An 18,341-nucleotide genomic window follows, 5' to 3' on the forward strand; every position below is an offset into this window, starting at 1 on the left:
AGACATATGCATATTTTTAGTTTCCCCGTACCATGTTAGCATTCCGTTGGCTTAATTTTTGGTGAATTATTTTTGATGCATAAACTGTAAATGTGGAAAGGAACTCAGCTGCTTCTTCTTTTGTGTGATATTTTAGGATTACTACGTTCATAGATTAATATCTAAAATTAATAACCATTCCACTGCTTCAGGAGTAGCTGCATGGATTTTAGATCACCATTAAATAATCTAATTGGACAATCGTTCACAATGTGTTTCACTGTCTGAAAAATTGCACCACAATCTCAACCTGGACTCTCTTTAATTCTTCATTTATTAAGTGTCCACATTTTCCATGAAGTGTCTGGATGTGATTCAGGGAGGACCAAATCTTTCTTGGTAGCTCAAATCCTGGCTGGAGGATTGTAGGGTCTGCTGCCATGCATTTCTGCAGCAGGTTAGTATTTTCCCAGGCTTCCCTCCATTGTTCTTCAGTGCTCTTGTTATCATCATGGCACTTCGTGGCATATTTCCAGAAGAGTTTTCTTGAGCCTATCTGGCAGTGGCATGGTGAGGTCCTTGTTGATTGGTAGGTTTGGGTTACCAATAGCCTTATGGTATTCCCTCAGGCATGTAGCATCACAGTGGGTCTGTGAGGGAGCAATGCTCGCTAGGACTGAAAGTCATGGCAATGACATAATTTTTAGAGTTCCTGATATAAACTGCATAGCTGCATTTAACTGTGTATCAACAATTGTTGTGTGCACGCTTTTGTTCTAGACTGGGAGCAATATTCTGCTGCAGAAAAAAACAAGTGCTAGAGTGGCTGTTCAAAACATGGTTGCATTTGCTCCCCCTGTTGTTAGAGCTAGTTTACGCACAAGGTTAACTCACTGTAACTGGCCGGGGTCCCAGGGGTGGCCGTGATGCTCCCTGGTGGCTCTGTGACTGTAACCTGCTCCACCCCTAGGGCACTCTCCTGTCTCTCTTGCCATGTCTTGATGGTATTTATAACATATGGGGAGGCCGCCCACAGGCCTTTGCTAGACTTCAGTCTCACTGATCCCATTCCCCTAGCTGGGCCTCTGTAGTCAACTGTGGCTGGCAAATCACCCAAACCCTTAAGGACTAATTACATGGCTTCACATCCTCTCCTTTACCACACCCCATACCTCATGGGTGTTACAGATATGTCATTCCCTCTACTGGGGCTTTGGCCTCCTCGGCCTCTGCCCCTTTAATATACTTAGGCCTTCCAGCCTAGGCCCACTGAATCAGACCTGGCTTTGAGGAACTAGCTTTATTTGTCCATTCCAGTTACGGGGCCCCTGGCTCCTGTCTGCTGGTGCCCTAGCTCCTGTGTGGCTGCACCCTTTCTGGGCACTAATGAGGCCTCCACCTCCCCTTATAGCCACATCCAAAACCACTGGTCAAAACAACAACATAACATAAGCTGTTTTGTGGCTATAAGGGGAGGTGGAGGCCTCATTAGTGCCCAAAAAGAGTGCAGCCACACAGGGGTCAGGGCACCAGCAGACAGGAGCCAGGGGCCTGGTAACTGGAAGGGATAAATAAAGCTGTAGAAAGCAGCCCTCTATCCCTTTATGAGGGCAAATCTTCCTTCTCCCCTTTTGTCAGTCTACCTCCCAGTATAGGCTCCTTGTGAAATCGCTGAGCCTCAGCATTCTTATAGGCAGCAAATGGTCAGCCCAAAATCCCTGGGTGGCTCCCCTGGGCAGAAGCGCCTTCCCCTGTGGCAGCCAGGGAGAGACTCCCCCAAGGCAGCCTCAGCCTTGAGCTTATCTGCTCCCAGGGTCCTGCCTGCATCCGGTCAGCTGACCACTTGCAGGTGGCTGCTGACTGCCCCATTTGCCCTGTTGCCCTGGCAACTGGCAGCTGCTGTGCCCTGCAGTGCTTCCTGTCTGGGCTGCCTTTATCATAAAGTAACAGAGAGCCCAGGGCTCAGGACTCTCTGTTATACTCATGCTCAAATTTTTTTAGCAACATTCTGTAGATGTTCATGAAAGTTGAGGCTCTGGCTGAGAGTTACACCAAGCTGTTTTGGGTACTTCTCATGCTTAACTTCTTCTCCACAGAAAGTGATAGAGAGTTTCTGGTCAGCATGGGTATTGTTTACATGAAATGACGTGATGACAGTTTTCCTCAGATTTGGGCTGGAACTTGACTGATTTTGGGGGAGTGAAGAAGCTGTTGGGCTGTGGGTGCAGGGTAGTTGGAGATAGGGGCATTCTTTAAAGGCCATCCTCACACCAGAAACTGCTATCCTGAGAGGACTGCCAAAGTGACAGAGAAGGGTCTTGTTCAAGGGAGAAGTGTGCAAAATCACAAGGACTGGTAGCACCCTAAGTAGTGCGGAAATGGAAGGAAAACACTACCTCTATACACAATCCAAAAGCACCAAAATATCTTGCAATATGCATGCCAAACCGGAGTACTGTATTTGGCTTCAGATCCCTTTTATGACACCTATCTCCACATATCAGCTTAAAGTACATCACAAAATTAATAGAATTCTATAGTAATTGTTCTGAACCCAAGGGGCCATTAATGCCTTAAAGTCTACGCATTTTGAAATGTCTGCAAAGCCTAATCTTGACTATTTACCTCATAAAATCTCAGGGTAAAAAGCTGAGTGCATTAATGAAACTGTGAGCCAAAATACCTTTTTTCTATTTTATTCTATGTCTACTACTATAAAAAAATGCCTGTTATACAACACATTTTATTTTTTAGCCCCCATGTTGATAACTTTAAGCTCATAAGAAGTGGAAACTTGGACAAACTACTAGGGAGGAACATAGTATTGTTCAGTCATGTAGGGATGAAATCAGGAGGGCCAAAGTGCAACTGGAGTTGCAGCTAGCAAGGGACAGGAAGGGTAACAAGAAGGGTTTCTACAAGTATGTCAGCAACACAAAGGAAGACCAGGGAAAGTGTGGGCCCCTTACTCAATGGGGGAGGCAATCTAGTGACAGATGATGCAATCTGAAGTACACAATGCCTTTTTTACCTCAGTCTTCATAGGCAAAGTTAGCTACCAGATTACTGCACCTAGAAGAGTGGTCAGCAACTCAGGGATCGTGATTGACTGGTCAATCCCTGAGCCTCTTTAGGTTGATCCGGGGCTGGGGGGACAGCTGGGTGTGTACACATGCACACATCCACCCCCCCCAACCCCAGCAGGTCAATCTGTGGGGGAGGGAAGGGGCAAGTGACAGATTGGGGCCTCTGTGGTGAGGAACTGACCTGAGGCTCAGCCAGGGGCAGGGGAAAGTAAGCCTTAGCCCCATTGGGTGGTGGGAGGACTGGAACCCCAGACGGGGCCCTCCCCATCTCTGCAGGGGTGGAGACAGAGGTAGAGGTACCAGAGGCAGCTGCTGCTGCATTGTGAGCCATGCTGCAGCTGTCCATGTGAGGTTCAGCTCAGCAATGAGGACTCATGTGGCATTGGGCCCTAGCCTGGCTGGGTCTGGGACTATCTTCCACCCAGGAGGACATTGGGGGGGGTGCTCCTGCTGCTGGGCACAGCCTGGAAGGGGCCCCGGGGGCTCATGCTCCCCATCTGTGTTCCAGGATGAAGCAGCTGCTGCTGTGGGCTGCCTGCTGTGCCCAGAGCATGGGGCGGGGAGGGGGCACGGGCCTCCAGAACATGGGTGGGGGGACACAAGCCCCTGGGGCCTCCACTGGGCTGTGCCCAGTGGCAAGAGCACCTCCCACCACATGCCCCAGGGTGGCGGAGAGTCCCAGACTCGGCTGGGCCGGGGCTGAATGTCATGTTCCTTTGACTGCTGAGTGGGCGCGGCTCAGCCCAGTGGTGGCAGAGAACTGGGGTCAGGCCCTAGCCCAGCCAGGTCTGGGACTCTCCAACACCCAGGGGCACATGGTGGGGACTTCCACCACTGGGTGCAGCCTGGCAGAGGTCTAGGGGCCCCATCCCCCCCACCTGTGCTATGGGCACAGCAGCCAGTCCGCAGCAGCAGCTGCCTCATCCCAGAGCATGGGGGTGGGGCATAGGCCTCTGGAGCACAGGTGCAGGGGCACAGACCCCTGAGACCTCCACCAGGCTGTGCCCAGGGGTGGGACTGCCCCCCCCCATGTACTCCTGGGTGGCAGAGAGTCTCAGACTGGGTCAGGCTGGGGCCTGACCCCAGTTCTCTGCTGCCACTGGGCTGGGGATGGGGCAAGGGGGGCATGGTAGATCTTGGGGTGCCCTTTACTTCCAAAAGGTGATCTTCACCATAAAAAGGTTGGAGATCAGTAACTCAGAAGCACAGTTTGAGGAGCAGGTGAGCAGCTGACAGTGGCAAAAGAAAAGGTTAGCTACTGTTTAAAAAAGCTGGACATGTAGAATTGCATGGGACCGTATGCGATGCACCCAAGGGAGCTGAGGGAGTTGGCTGACATGACTACAGAGCCACTGGCCATTATCTTTGAAAATTCATGGTGATTGGGAGAGGTCCTGGATGACTGGAAAAGGCAACTAGAGTGGCCATCTTTAAGAAAAGGGAGAAGAAGGATCCAGGGAATTCCAGACCCATCAGCTTCACGTCAGTCCTTGGAAAGATTATGAAGCAGGTCCTGAGGGAATCTATTTCTAAGCACTTGGAGGAGAAGAAGATGATTTGGAATGGTCAGCATGGATTTACAAAAGGTCTGACTAAACTGATTGGATGCATGGATAGCAGTGGATGTGATATACCTTGACTTTGTTACGGTCTCTCACAACATTCTTGTCAGCAAGCTAAGAAAGCGTGGGTTGGATGAATGGACTAAGGCAGATAGAAAACTGGCTGGATTGTTGAGCTCAAAGAAGAGTAATTAATGGCTCAACATCCAGTTGGAGTCTGGTATCAAGTGGACTGCCCCAGGGTATGGTCCCGAGGCCATTTTTGTTCAATACCTTCATCAATTATCTAGAAGATAGGATGAAGCGCATCCTCAGCTGTTTGCGGATGACACCAAGTTGGGTGGAATCGTAGATACGCTGGAGGGCAGGGCTAAGATTCAGAAAGACCTAGACAAATCGGAGGATTGGACCAAATGAAATCTCAGTTCAATAAGGACAAGTGCAAAGTCCTCCACTTAGGATAGAACAATCCTATGTACCAGCACAGACTGGAGACTGACTGGCTAAGCAGGAGCTGTGCAAAAATGGACCTGAGAGTTAACAGTAGCAAATAAGCTGAATATGAGCCAACAGTGTGCCCTTGGTGCCAAGAAGGCTAACAGCATACTGGGCTGCATTAGTAGGAGTGTTGCCAGCAGATCAAGGGAAGTGATTATTCCCCTCTATTCAGCATCCGCGTGGCCACATCTGGAGTGGGATCATTAGGACTCTTGTTCTTGGACCCTCACCTTTGGGTATGACTTCCAGAACACCTATGCTTTGACCTAGCACTGGTCCAAATGGTCTTGACATCCACTTCTCCAAATCCTGGGATTTTGCTGGGGCCCATATGAGGAATTATGGGGCATGGCTACTGAAACAGGTGAGTGAACCATCACTACTTGCAAAGAGGTACACCTGGCTGTGTGTCCGGATTTAAACAGAGACATGACATCCAGTTAAAATGAGCCAGGATTAGTACAGTGTACAGAAATAGAGAGGTCAATATAGGTGTGAAGTATTACAGAATAAAATAATTACCAGAAACAGACTAGAAATGTGTTCACTTATATATTGAAGTAAGACTCTTTATAAAAGTTACCTTTATTCTAGGAAAAATTAATTACTTTAACCTAACATGCCAAGTACTTTAAAAGTAGGTAGAAATGTTGTATGGATGGATGAAAGGTATTTAAGGTATACAAATTAAAGTTAATCCACTGTGGGTAGCCCAGGGGCGGGCAACTATTTTGGGTGGAGGGCTGCTTACTGAGTTTTGGCAAGCCATTGAGGGCCACATGACAGGCAGCCCAGGGCAGATAAATATTAATTTTCTAAATATTTTATGGGCCCCACGGGCCGGATAGAATGGTCTGGCAGGCCGCATATGGTTCTTGGGACACATATTGCCCACCCCTGGGGTAGCCAGTACCAAGATAGTAGGTACTTCACTACTGAGAGATGTTTTAGAAATCCCTGAAATTAACAGATTATTAATCTTTGTAAACTGGAAATTTATAACTAAACTTGACCTTTGCTTCCAGTGGATGGTATTATTAGATGGAGCAAAATCTGGTAGAAATGCAGCACCCAGTGGTTTCACTTGAGTAAAGACTGCAAAATTTGGTCCCAGAGTCCTGACAAAAAACAGTTGATTTCTCATGTTAAGATAACAAGATTTGTTCATGCTAAGAAAATAATGTTACAAATGACAAGCCCTCAAGATTTCAAAGGAAGCCTAAGAGAGCTTTGTTCCATCAGAAAGTAACAAAGATGCTCATACTGACACATCACAGGAGTCTCAATGGAATAAGATAAACACTCAGGGGAAAAAAGAGAATGTACTATTAATCAGGCTAACCTGAAAACATTCTTTGCAAGTGCTAATGGAAATCATCTTTATTAGTTTAAAAAACAGGAATGCACTTTTTGTGCTGCAAACACAAGTCTTTGAATAGGGCATTGTGGTTTAACTGATGAAATCTTTTAGTTTCTAACAAAGTAGTTGATAGACTCCATGAAATACTTGACAGCATGACAGTTTTATTAATAGATATATGGTGCGTTGGCTTTCCCTACATATGCAGTAATAATGTGCTGTATTTATTTCTATACATAAGTGAATTTCCATATGAAGGACATATAAGGAAGTTATTGATCCATAAAGTAAGTTGGTAGGTGCATGTCATTAATGATGTGATGGCATGGCAGCCATTGCCTGAATGGTGAGGATGGTAATGATATATGGCAACAAGAGATTGGCTATATCTGCAGCAACTGAACACTGCAGCACAGAAGGTTCACATTACTTCATGAAAGAAACTGCAGTAAAAACACCAATAAATATGCAAGAGTGGAAGAAGCCAAAATGAAGGAAAAGCCTATATAACTTTAGGCTAATTTACATTTTACCTTCTGAGCTGGTTTTCTTTTAGTGCTACTGTAAGCAATATTGTTTGCCAATACTTCTACTGCACTAAGTTATATTTATGAAGCCTAAATATTTGAATTTTCAGATTTTTTTTTTACCTGCAACAAACAATTCAGTAAATGGAAAGTTAATTCTCAAAATGTTTCAGTGTCATAACATTTGCTTTTTCTGTTGAAAAATCTTTTGTCTAATGCCAGTTTTGTCTTGATATCTGGGGGGGTGGGGAAGTATCTACTAATGCAAAAGTGCTGCTTTTTGGAATGTATTCTTGTTGTTGTTGTTTATTTTTCATGAAAAGTGATTGAGGGGGAAGTTCCAGTGTAAATATATTTATACTGACCACAGTGGAAATAACAGACTAATTATAGTGACATAAGGGTATTGAATGAATATAAGGCTGCCACAAAGATTACGAACCAATTAAGTTCCACCCACTCACTCAAAACTAACTCAAGTTATACCTTGGTGTAGCCATAAACCATCTTTCTTTAGGATAAATATATTCTAGATTTCCAGTGACTTTAGTAAGATGCCAACATGGGCCTTCTTAAGGCTTTCAATGCAGAGAGAAAAAGTGGCAGAAAGCCACTACAAACTACTCATTTCTAAGGATGGCAATAAGTGCTGGCAGCGAGGCTTATAAACAGGCAACCAGTTCAGTACAACCTTTTGGGCAGTGGTCTTGTGGTAGCCCTCTCTCACTGAGTTCCCACTGACAGTTCATAGAACTACCATAGAAACTCCAAGGCTGAGTACAGACAGTCAAAAAGCCAGAGGCTGAATTGATTCAGTCTTTGCAGGTTAGTCTCTACTACAAAGATTGAACTAATAAGCAAATCAGCAGACAATCACTTTTGATTCAGGAAATGCAGCCACATGCCTGCAGTGGCTCAAGCCAGACGCCAGGGGGTGCTAAAGCACAGCTCTGGTATCTAGCCAGGATGGGCTCTTTCTGCTGCCCCTGAGGTCTCTGGGATTTGCAGTCCACAATCACAGCAGCAGGACTTTAAAGGGTTGCTAATCACTTCCTCTTCTTGCTTCCATGTGCCTCTGGGATTTGTAGTCCACAGACACAGCCAGCACTAAGTAAGCCAGCAGGGCAGGACAGCTCTGTACTCAGGGGAAGGCAAGTTTAACCCCACTTCCTGGCCCCAGACCTCAGCCGAGGTTTGTCTGAGGTGGCCAGTGAGCCACTAGGGAGCCGAGGGATAGGCCAGCTCTGCTCTCTGGAGCAGACAGCACAGCCAGCCCAGGGCTGCACAGCATGCTGGGGGACTGTGATTTAACTTGAACTGGGAAGGGGTCTGGGACAGAAGTTTCATAAACTGGTTTGACCTAAATCATTTAAGTCTGATACTGCATTCAATCAGGTTTATTTTAAACTATTTTCAGCCATTTTGAAACTGGTTTATGTGCACTGACCTTCTTTTCTGTTACAGGTTTAAACCAGTTTCTGACTGCTTAAACCAGTTTAAGTGTAACTTGTGCCCCTAGCCTAAGTGAGGGCAGAGAACACTTATAAGACACCAGCCCACTCCACTCCTTAGGGTGCTGGTGGATAAGTTTGTCTCATAAAATATAAACTACACCTCACTATATCAGTTTATGTGAATAAGGCTTCACTGATTTTGACTTGGGAGTTTGCTCAAAATGTCTTAATACACAATTTCAAGGCTCAGAACATTTCAGTGCAAGAGCAGAGTGTAAATATTGCCATTTAATTAACATTATACAATATGTTTCCTATACAAGCTTACATAACTGTCTATATTTCAAGCAATAGGTTTTTGTGGCAAGTTAGAAACTAGCGGATTTACTGCAAATACTGCCATAAATAAACCTTCACAAACCAATATAGGTAACACAAACAAACGGTTATGTCTGTTGTCTGAAATGCAGCAAAAAGCAGTTATGGCAGGTGTGACACCTGATAGCTAAATTGAAATTTATAGAATGCATATGGCAGAATTTCATTTTTCTTTTTCATTTAACGATCAAAAACTAGATGACAGACAGTGTAAAATGAAAACAGATGAAATGAATTTCCACATGGGTCCTGCCAAGTTTCATTTTCTCCGTAAATTCTTAGAAAGCCCAGAATCTATTCCCACATGTATGGCTGGAATCTGCAGATTCTGCAATTTACCTTTTCATTCTGCCATCTGAAAGTCCACCAAGCTCAGTACGTTTGAAAAGACAGGCCTGTTTGTTATGGGACCAAGATCTTTCTGATTGACTTGATGGTCTAAAATATATTATAGATATATATACATATTAGTTTTAAAACCTTTGAAAGCCATGGTCATTATAAGGTTTTTTTTTCTGATGAAAGTTGCAAGGCTGGATAATGAATGAAGTGTAATGGAAACTTGATATGGATTTTTAACTATGTGCTGAGGTAAAAGGTGAATCTGGTTAAGTAAGCAACAGATCCTTTTACTTGCTCTGATATGAAACAAGAGTCTCTGTGGAATAAGTTTCAGACAGGCATAAAGAATTTATTTTTAATCAGTTTTAAAATATAGTCTATAATAAGCAAGCCCTTAGTGCCTATACAGTGCCTATCATCATAAATAAATAAAAAGAAATAACTTACAGTGAGGCTTATAGAAAATGGTAAACTGAATGCAGGACTTCTGAATCTGTGGGTTTCTCTATCCTTTCTAAGAATTCCTGCATCATCTTTTCATCAGGAGCTGTTGGCAAAGATGCTTACAACCAAGTGTATGTAATCGCTAAAAATCGATACAGAGTAGATGAAAGGCAATTTTTAAAGGCTAATGTGTGAAAAGTTAAATTTGTGCTGCACAAACCATATATAATCTCACCAAGGAAAATTCAAATTGTATCAAATATAGCAAAGATTATGGTATATTACACAGTAAGGTTAAATAATTTGAAGACTGATGATTGACCCAGTCTCTAGGAAGCTTTTGGCGATATGGCATATTAAGGACTCCATATAAAAATAAAATGCCTTCTCATAATAGGGAAATTAATTCAATCTGGGTTTTGGGGCTTTGTTTTGGTTTTTGTTTTGTTTGGTAAAGAAAACACTTGGCTAGTGATATTATGAACTAAATTAAGGAAATTAAGCTTATGAGGGAAAGTTTGCATTTTATGCATTTACTACAAAGTAAACAAAAATTGACTTTTTTATTTCAGTGAATGCTGTTATTCAATTCCAGTCTTGTAATTGTGATGTACCATTTAAAATTCAAAGAACAGGCTTAAAAATCTTTATGGGTCAAAGAATTTATGCTTAGCATTAAATTATTTTTGTTTTGTCTGAGAAAGATTTATGCTTTATATGTTTGACTTCCTACGCTTTGGCTAACCCTTTGAAGCCAACAAGACTTCTCTCTGTGAGTCAAATTAAATATGTGAGTAAAACCCAAAAGGATCAGGGCCTAAAGAAAGAGCCTGGAAATGTTGTCTACACTTGACAGATGGGGTAATGAGGCACAGAGAGATAAGGGACTGACCCAAGATCACATAAGAAACCTGTAGCAAAGCAAGGATTTAAATGCACTTTTCTGAATGTCTAGTTCAGTAATCACAACATTTCCTCTCATTTATAAATTAAATACTTTGTCTGAATTCAATTCAAACAGCAAATTCATAACCCACTGCATCCTGACAGTAGCTTTGTAAATAAGTATATATTGGTACCATGTGTGTATTGCATAGCACAAATATTCTGATGGGGTGCTACCATGGCACCAATAGTATTGTGGTAAAGTCAGCAGCTGGGTTTCAAACTGAGTAACCCAACACAAAAACCCCGTATTAAGCACTAGAGCTGAGCATCCGAATCAATTCAGAAAAGCTTTGGAAAAGATTCGGTTGATTCGGAGATTCAGCCATAGACTAAACAGGTGGCTGACAGCTGCCTGCAACTGGTAAGTCTGATGGGGTTGGGGTGGGGAGGGAAGAGGCATGGGGGAGGGAGGGATTGGGGCTAGGACAAGCTGCCAAACTGAGGCAGGGGGTGCGTTACTTGGGGAGGGAGGTGGGGAGGCACAGGATGTGGGCGTGGCAGTGCTGGGAGTGGGGGCTCTGCCCTGCGGCACTTGCCCAGCCAGAGTGGGGGGGGGGGATGTGGGAGCAGCTCACTCCAGGTGGAAGGGGGCAAGTGGCAGCAGGACACAGCCCCTGCTCTCAATGCTGCTGTGCTCACATCCCACCCCCCCATGCTGGCTGGCAAGCAGTGACAGAGCAGTGCCCCTGCTCCCAGCACTGATGTGGGTGCAGTAGCACTGGGAATGGGGGCTATGCCCTGCTGCTGCCTGGCGCAAGCTGCACCTGCATTGTGCCTCTGCCCACCCCCCCCCCCCCCCCCGCCTGGGCAAGCAGCAGCAAGGCATAGCCCCCATAGCTCCACACACTGGGACAGAGGCAGGCACAGCCAGAGGAGCCACAGGAGAAGCCCCCATGGCTGCCCTGCCCGGCCCCATCTCCTGCCCAGCCCAGCTTCCTGGCACTTGCCAGAGCCCAACAGTGCTCAGCCCCAGCGGCCCCAGCTTCCAGGCAGTGCATGTCAACCTGCCGAGTTGCGCTGCACCTGCCCATGGGGCAGTTGCTGCATAGGTGCCAGTGGGGGGGGGCGATCCCCGCTGCCCCCTGCTGTGCAGGGGGGCTCTGCCGTGAATGCCCAGAAGCCCAAATCACCATGGCTGCAGCTGGTGACTACAGGGCTTTCTTTTTTTTAAGGTGCTGGGACTAGGCTGGGGCCGGGTGGGGGATGGGGCAGGACAGGGCAGCCATGGGGGCTTCTCCCACAGCTTCCTCCACCTGGGGGGAGGTAGACACAGCCAGAGGATCTGCCCAGCTGTGCCTGCCTCTCCACGGCTGATCCGAATCACTGCCGAATCTTCTGAAGCTGATTTGGCCAAATCGATTCAGGACAATGATCCGAATCTTTGAATCAAATCTCTGTTCTCCAAAAATCGGCTGAATCCGAATCCATTACTTCCCTATTGGCATAGGCCTATTAGGTCAGTAGCCTGATTCTATCCTCATTCCTGTGAGTCTTAGTTTGCATTTAAGTGAACATACATCTGAATTACATTACTGCTAAATAAGAATCCCACTAGTCACGTAGTCCATGTTGCCTGTCCGCTCAGCCAGTGTATGCTGTCTCACTCTGTATATCTAAAACCATACATACTGCATCTTATTGTAGACATTTTCAGAAAACTTATTCTAAGAATAATTCAGGTTTTTTTTACACTTACTTTCTTAATTGTTTCTTTGAGACCTAAGGAGTCCCCTGTTAAAACTTGTGCTCTGAAGTAAAGAGTAGCAAACACTTTTCATTATTTACCATATTACTCTGTGTAGGTTTTGTATCTGAAGAATTTCAAATAAAACATTAAAACCCTCCTCCTTCAAAAAGGAATTTTAATAAGTACAGAACAGATTTGCATAAAACTTTTTAAAAGACAGATTAAAAAAAAAATCTAAAACACATGATAGCAGTCAAGAACTGTAGGGAAAAATGAGAAGCTTAAAAATATAATCAACTCCTGTTAGCAGGAGTGGTGAAGGGAAATAAGAAGAGAGTTTTCAAATATATCCAGGGGAAAAGAGAAACAAAAGATAAAACAAGACCTCTGAATAATAGAGGAGAGAGGAGGAAGAACAATCACCAAGGACTTAGATATGGCAAAACTCCCATGTAAATATTTCTCCTTAGCTTTTAATAGCTAAGTATCAGGAAGAGACATGTACTAGGAGCACAATTCAAGAAACCAAAAGGGAAAATGTAAAACCAATTTGCAGGAGGGAGAGTGTAAACATATATTTAACAAAAGTTAACAATGGAGGCTCCAGACACAGGAGGGCTACATCCTAGAAGCCTGAAGGATTTGGATAAAAAACAAGCAGAACCATTACTAATATTATATGACAAATCCTGCAAATGGTGCTGCAGTACCCAAAAGCTGGGAAAATTATAGTGCTTCAGTTTAAAAGAAAGGACCACTCAGACACTTGTCAAACTTTTAACTAGATTTCCACTCTAGGTGAAGAACCTGAATGCATACCCAATGCATACATTTATGGGAAACTGACGGAGTGGAAAACATCTCACAAGAGTCAACTTAGCTTTGCTGAGCTCAGACTAACATCACCTGAGCAGCTTTTTTCACATACGGTACTGGGAAAACAAAGAAAAGCTAGTAGGGAAAGTTAATTTGATTTTAGCAAGATGTTTTGATCAAGTGGTAATCAGAAGAGCCACTGAGATAATGGAGATGAATTGCTGGGTTAAGATGATGGCCTGGTGGATAGTGATTAGTTTTCAGATAAGGTATTATCAAGCATGAGTCATGGCTCAGTCCAGCTAGCATTGTTCAACATAATCTTTAATGACCCTGAGGATGTGATTAATTTGGCACTGATCGCAATTACAGTTAGAATAGGGAGTTACAATAAATAAGTCGATTTTTTAAGTGTTGACGATACATACTTTTAAAGGACTTGGGATAGGATGCTGAGTCTTGATTGGGCAATGGTTGGATGAGCATTTTGGACAAAAATGAAAGATCCCACTGGGGAAGGAGTAAATCACAGCTTGTAAGTAAGTGCATGTGTCTGAGTAACACTGAGAAAACCATTAAGGCAGTGAGGTGGGAAAATGGTGAATAAAATTAAGGAAGAGTTCACATTATAATGGCATTAAGGAAAAAGGGCAGTTTTGTTTTGGGATGAACTCCCCAAGGCCACATTTTTCATCTATTTGCCTCTCCTGGAGTCACTTCCATGTGTGCAAAGTGCATGGAAACGTCTAGCAAATTAGAGGCTGCATTTTCCCACAGCTTTGCAAAGGGGCAAGCAACAACATGAAAATGCAGCAAGTTGGAGAATCAACTCCATTGACTATTCTGGCCGAACTAGAGGTCTCAAAGCCATTCTATACATTGTACATTGTAAAAATGGTGCATTGTTTGAAAAATGGCATCAGAAAGAGAGAAAGTTTTCCTGTAGGGAAAACTGTATGACTAAGGGTCTTCAGAATTCACCTTCTGGGAGATAAATGGAATTTATTGGCTCATGCCCTGTACCAGCCATCTGGCAGCATGCTTTTGACAGCCACTACTGCCAATAGCACTTCAGTCAGCATTAATTTGCACTGGCTTGAATTCAGAGGATGAGAATGCAATAGTGCATAACTAGCCTGAGAGTCTGCATGTGCTGGGGGGAGAAAGATGTTTTTCTCTCAGGATGCTTTGTGAATGTTACTGCTGCTGAGGCTACAAAGCCCCTGGGGTTTGCTTGCTATTTCACTAGAAGGCATGAAGGCCTTGCTAATCTAACAGCCGACACCAATCCACCACTTCCCAAGCTACTCACATTTTGTAATGCACAAGGTAGCCATTGGAGCAGTGTGTCATGGCACATACATGGCACTGACCTTCATGTGGGTGCTATGAAGCCTACCTTTTGTGCTGTAGGATTGAATCAGTTCCTCTGTGTTCAGGACCATCCAAATCCATAAATAATGGGAGCAGCGGTGGTTTGGCCCCTAGTAAGCAAATAAAAAATGTTTTGTTTTTGTGTTGTGGAAAGCTGCATTCATGCGATTCTAACTGAATCTGCTGGCATTTGAGGCAGCAGTCTTTCTGCTCTCAGAAGACACTTTCAATTTTTTCCTTTTACATTTACAGATTTTTTTTATATCCCAGCCCCTTCTATTATATACAGTTCTTTCTCTCTTCCCCTCCTCCACCCCTCCCATTTTTGCTGCCTGGCAGAGGACATTTTAATCACTTCTTTATTTAGTATAAAAAAAGAAATGAAAGGGTGAACACTTCAGCTTTGGCCTGCCTGGTGCTGTGACTTATGCTTTTAAAAGTTGCTACTCTACAGTCGGTACCATTGCTAGCACACTTCTCCCTGCTTCTTTAATATCTCTTCTCTAGGAAGGTGAACAAGAATAATAACACTTTCTCTTTGAGCGCCTGCCTGCCATCCTGACAACAAAAGAGAAAAGAAACAAAATTGGCTTTATTTTAGCAAATTAGCCATATGCCTGACATCAGTGGGAGATGTGCCCTGTTGAGAGAAAAAAATAGCCCCTAATTTTTTGCAGATCTTTGCCAGGTTACAGACTTGGCTTCTGATTTGCATATAGAACTTTTTTGCAGACAGTTTTGGGGGGATTTTTTTTGGTACATTTTTCTTTTTCTTTTGTATTGCCAAAAAATCAACTGAGAAAAAAAAATACTTCCTATCTGCAGCTATGTGGGTGGGAATGTGATAAACCACTGTATTACAAGGCAATGGAAGGTAGGTCAGTAATTTATTAGGTTGTATTAAATGACAGCAACCAACTAAGACGGCTGCCCCATATTTGTAGACACCATGCAAGCACGTAGTCAGACACTCCATCTCCCTACCTTTAAATGCTATCAATCTAAGGCCCTGATCCTTCAAATACATATGCACACCATTAACTTCTTAGCTCTGGAGAAATTCTCCTCATTTCAGTTGAGCTAATCACAGGCTTAAAACTAAATATATGAATACAGATTTGTCGGATCAGGGTCTAATCCACAAGACTGAAGAAGAATGGGAGAAAGAAGTACTAATATCCTACCTATCCCTCTCTCTATATAGAACAGACACCCACAGGAACTGAGCTGAGACCAGAAAATGGACACCCCCAGGAACAGAAGAGAGGCACATGGCAAAGCAAAAGAAAGAAAAATAAAATCCACATGAACTCCAGTTACAAAATCGCAGGACTTTGAACTTTATTATCAGGTAAACTGAAGTGAGACTGAACAACTATACGAAGAAAAAAAATATATATTTTTTCTAAATCCATTTTCTTTGGACTTGGTTATGTTACATTTACTCTTCCTAAGTAATAGCTTAAGTCACTCAATCAACATCAGTGGGGCAGTGTTCAGCATAAGATAACAATATTGGTGAAAGCAGGTTTTCGTCTACGTTTTTCCTAATGTTGATTTTTGTTGTTTCCAAATGCCTCGGTAAGGTAACAGTTTGATATTTGTATGCCTGTTTCTGACTACATGGTATCTCAGTGTTACTGTGGTTTCATTACCATATCTTTTGTTGTGTGGGTTTCTATTTCAAGAGGTTGATCAAAATTAATATGGTCCCTCTACCCAATGGCATTTATTTTGGTTATAAGATTAGAAATGTAAATTTGCAATAAAAGAAGAAAATAGGAAGCTGTTTTTAATGAATATTTTACACATGACTAATTAACAGAATCCCCTACAGGAATTTGGAAGTAATAAGGAATTGACTGAAAATAAATTAAAAATTAATAAAGGGGTCTCCAAACAACTTTGTTTATGAGCAATACCAGTTGCATTCTTAGTTATGAATATTTCAAGCTGTTTTGCTATTCAGAATGTATTATTCTTAGAGTGTTCATAATTTTAGAGGTGATTAGACAAAAAAGGAGTAACACACAAAACAAAATGTCTCGAAATGATAAATCCTACCTGGGGAAAAGTTGCTAATGTACAAATAATGGCTTAATATCCAGATTTTTTTTGGTCTAACAATAACTGTAAAATGATGCTGCCATCTCCATAAGGATCCTAAGCTTCTACAAGTAGTAAATTGCAATGCTGTCTGGCTTTGATTCATTGAGCAATGTGAAAACTTTTGTAACGGGATATTTTGGAAAAGAAAACAAGTGCAGAAACTCAGATCAGCATAATCATTAGTGACTATTTGATGAACCTTGAATGAAAATAGTAATACTCACAGTGGTGAAAACTGAAGAAAAGACAACAACATTCAGAAGAAAACTTAAAGACTCTTCCCCCCTTTAAAAGTAAGAAACACATCTCCATTTAAAAACAAACATTCACACACATGAGAACCTGTTATGGCCTGGTCTACATTTCCTCTACATTTTTATGCTACTTCAATTCACAATATAATTTTCAAACCAAAGCAGAGTAATTTAAATTCCCTTGAATGATTCCTACTTATATAGTTAGTGGAAATCCTTAAGTCCCTCACAGAATTTAAGTTAAGATTCCTATTACTGACTTCCATGGTGCAAGAAGTCTATAGCCCTGAAAAATGTAAAAGAATGTATATATATGCTACACTACACTACACTTGATTAGCTAAAATAATCTGGGATTACTTTTAAGTAGCCAGAACCTGCTAATGATCCAAATAATCCTAGGGTCATAGGCATGTCAGTGCAAAAGTAAAATGCCAAGGAACACAACACAAATATTAATTTTCAGAAAAATAAATCATGTTATTGATATCAAAACTGGTATATTTTATACATTTGGTCAACATCTTTTTCTAGGTTTTAAAAATAGGTCTGAAATGTCCTTTCTGGTTAAATGCCTTCATCAGTAATTTAATCTTGGGAAGGCATTACAACCTAGTTTAAAAAATAATGACATTGGAAGCCTGCTGAAGTTATAAGCATCAAAATTAATATTAAAGATGGAATTAAAACAAAACAAACATATCTTCCCGCCCAGGTACCTACATTTAAAAAGTCTCTTGCATAGGACATGCAACAAAGGCTATATTGGATATTATTAAAGATTGAATGAAAGCATAAAGCAACAAAGAACTTAGACATATTTGGACATATTAGACATATTTAACTAACCTATTTGGATTACAAGTTGGGCATTGTTAAACATAGATAGAGATAGTACAACACATTTAGGCAAATACAAAAAAAAATTCAAAGGCACAGGCAACTGGTACGGGGGATAAGAGAGGGGGCATGTGCCCCCTCTAAGACTGTCTTCCAACTCAGCACCATTCAGGGTGGGACAGTTTTTTTTGCTGTGCAGGCTAGCCGGCAGCATGGGGGCAGGGGGTGGGGGGGGAACTAAGCCACAGCACAGAAGTATAGGAGTGGATATGGAGCTTTTGGCCCGCCCCTGGGCCCACTCTCAAATTGTGTCCCCCCAGACTCAGAAAACAGCAGTCACCCCTGCGCAAAGTAAAAGAAAAAACCACCATAATCTACCAGTGAACGTGCCTAATTCTTCACAGTGCCACTCAGTGCTAGATTTTGGGTTTGTAAAACAGTTAAGAATTATTTATCTGTCTAAAACATTGTAAAAATCTTTGGATGAATATTACTATTTATAATATGGTTCCAAATGATTTCTTCTGGGAATTGGTGTTTGATTGGCCTATCTATCTAGAGGTTCAATGGCTATATCACAGAGGATTGTAATTCTATCACTTCGACCCTACTTATATACATACATATATAGAGAGAGAAAGTGTAAAGAAAAGCTTTTTAATAATTAGCAGGGATCCAGGTTT

General features: G+C 42.6%; 1 protein-coding gene and 1 long non-coding RNA gene across 7 annotated transcripts in view; one reads left to right on the top strand and one right to left on the bottom strand.

Annotated features, from left to right (window-relative positions):
- Positions 1 to 17,250, top strand: part of LOC109283566 (uncharacterized) — a 38,309-nt gene extending 21,059 nt beyond the window's left edge. Inside the window, exon 3 of one of the 2 annotated variants that reach the window (XR_002090772.2) lies at positions 15,660 to 17,249. This is a non-coding gene — a long non-coding RNA (uncharacterized LOC109283566). Of the gene's footprint in view, positions 1 to 15,659 lie in introns of both variants that reach the window. The other variant, XR_009462353.1, reaches the window with a different exon arrangement.
- Positions 1 to 18,341, bottom strand: part of ADGRL4 (adhesion G protein-coupled receptor L4) — a 211,682-nt gene that overhangs the window by 129,911 nt on the left and 63,430 nt on the right. For 4 of the 5 annotated variants that reach the window (XM_059727988.1, XM_059727991.1, XM_059727990.1 and 1 more), the window contains one exon: positions 14,481 to 14,565. The exons of the other annotated variant lie outside the window; for it this stretch is intronic. In XM_059727988.1, coding sequence (XP_059583971.1) covers positions 14,481 to 14,526 — 46 coding nt within the window. In that variant the 5' untranslated portion in view covers positions 14,527 to 14,565. The remainder of the gene's footprint in view (positions 1 to 14,480; positions 14,566 to 18,341) is intronic. 5 annotated transcript variants of the gene reach the window in all.

This window comes from Alligator mississippiensis, chromosome 5 (genome assembly GCF_030867095.1).
Source record: "Alligator mississippiensis isolate rAllMis1 chromosome 5, rAllMis1, whole genome shotgun sequence".
In the NCBI taxonomy this organism is placed as follows: Eukaryota; Metazoa; Chordata; order Crocodylia; family Alligatoridae; genus Alligator; species Alligator mississippiensis.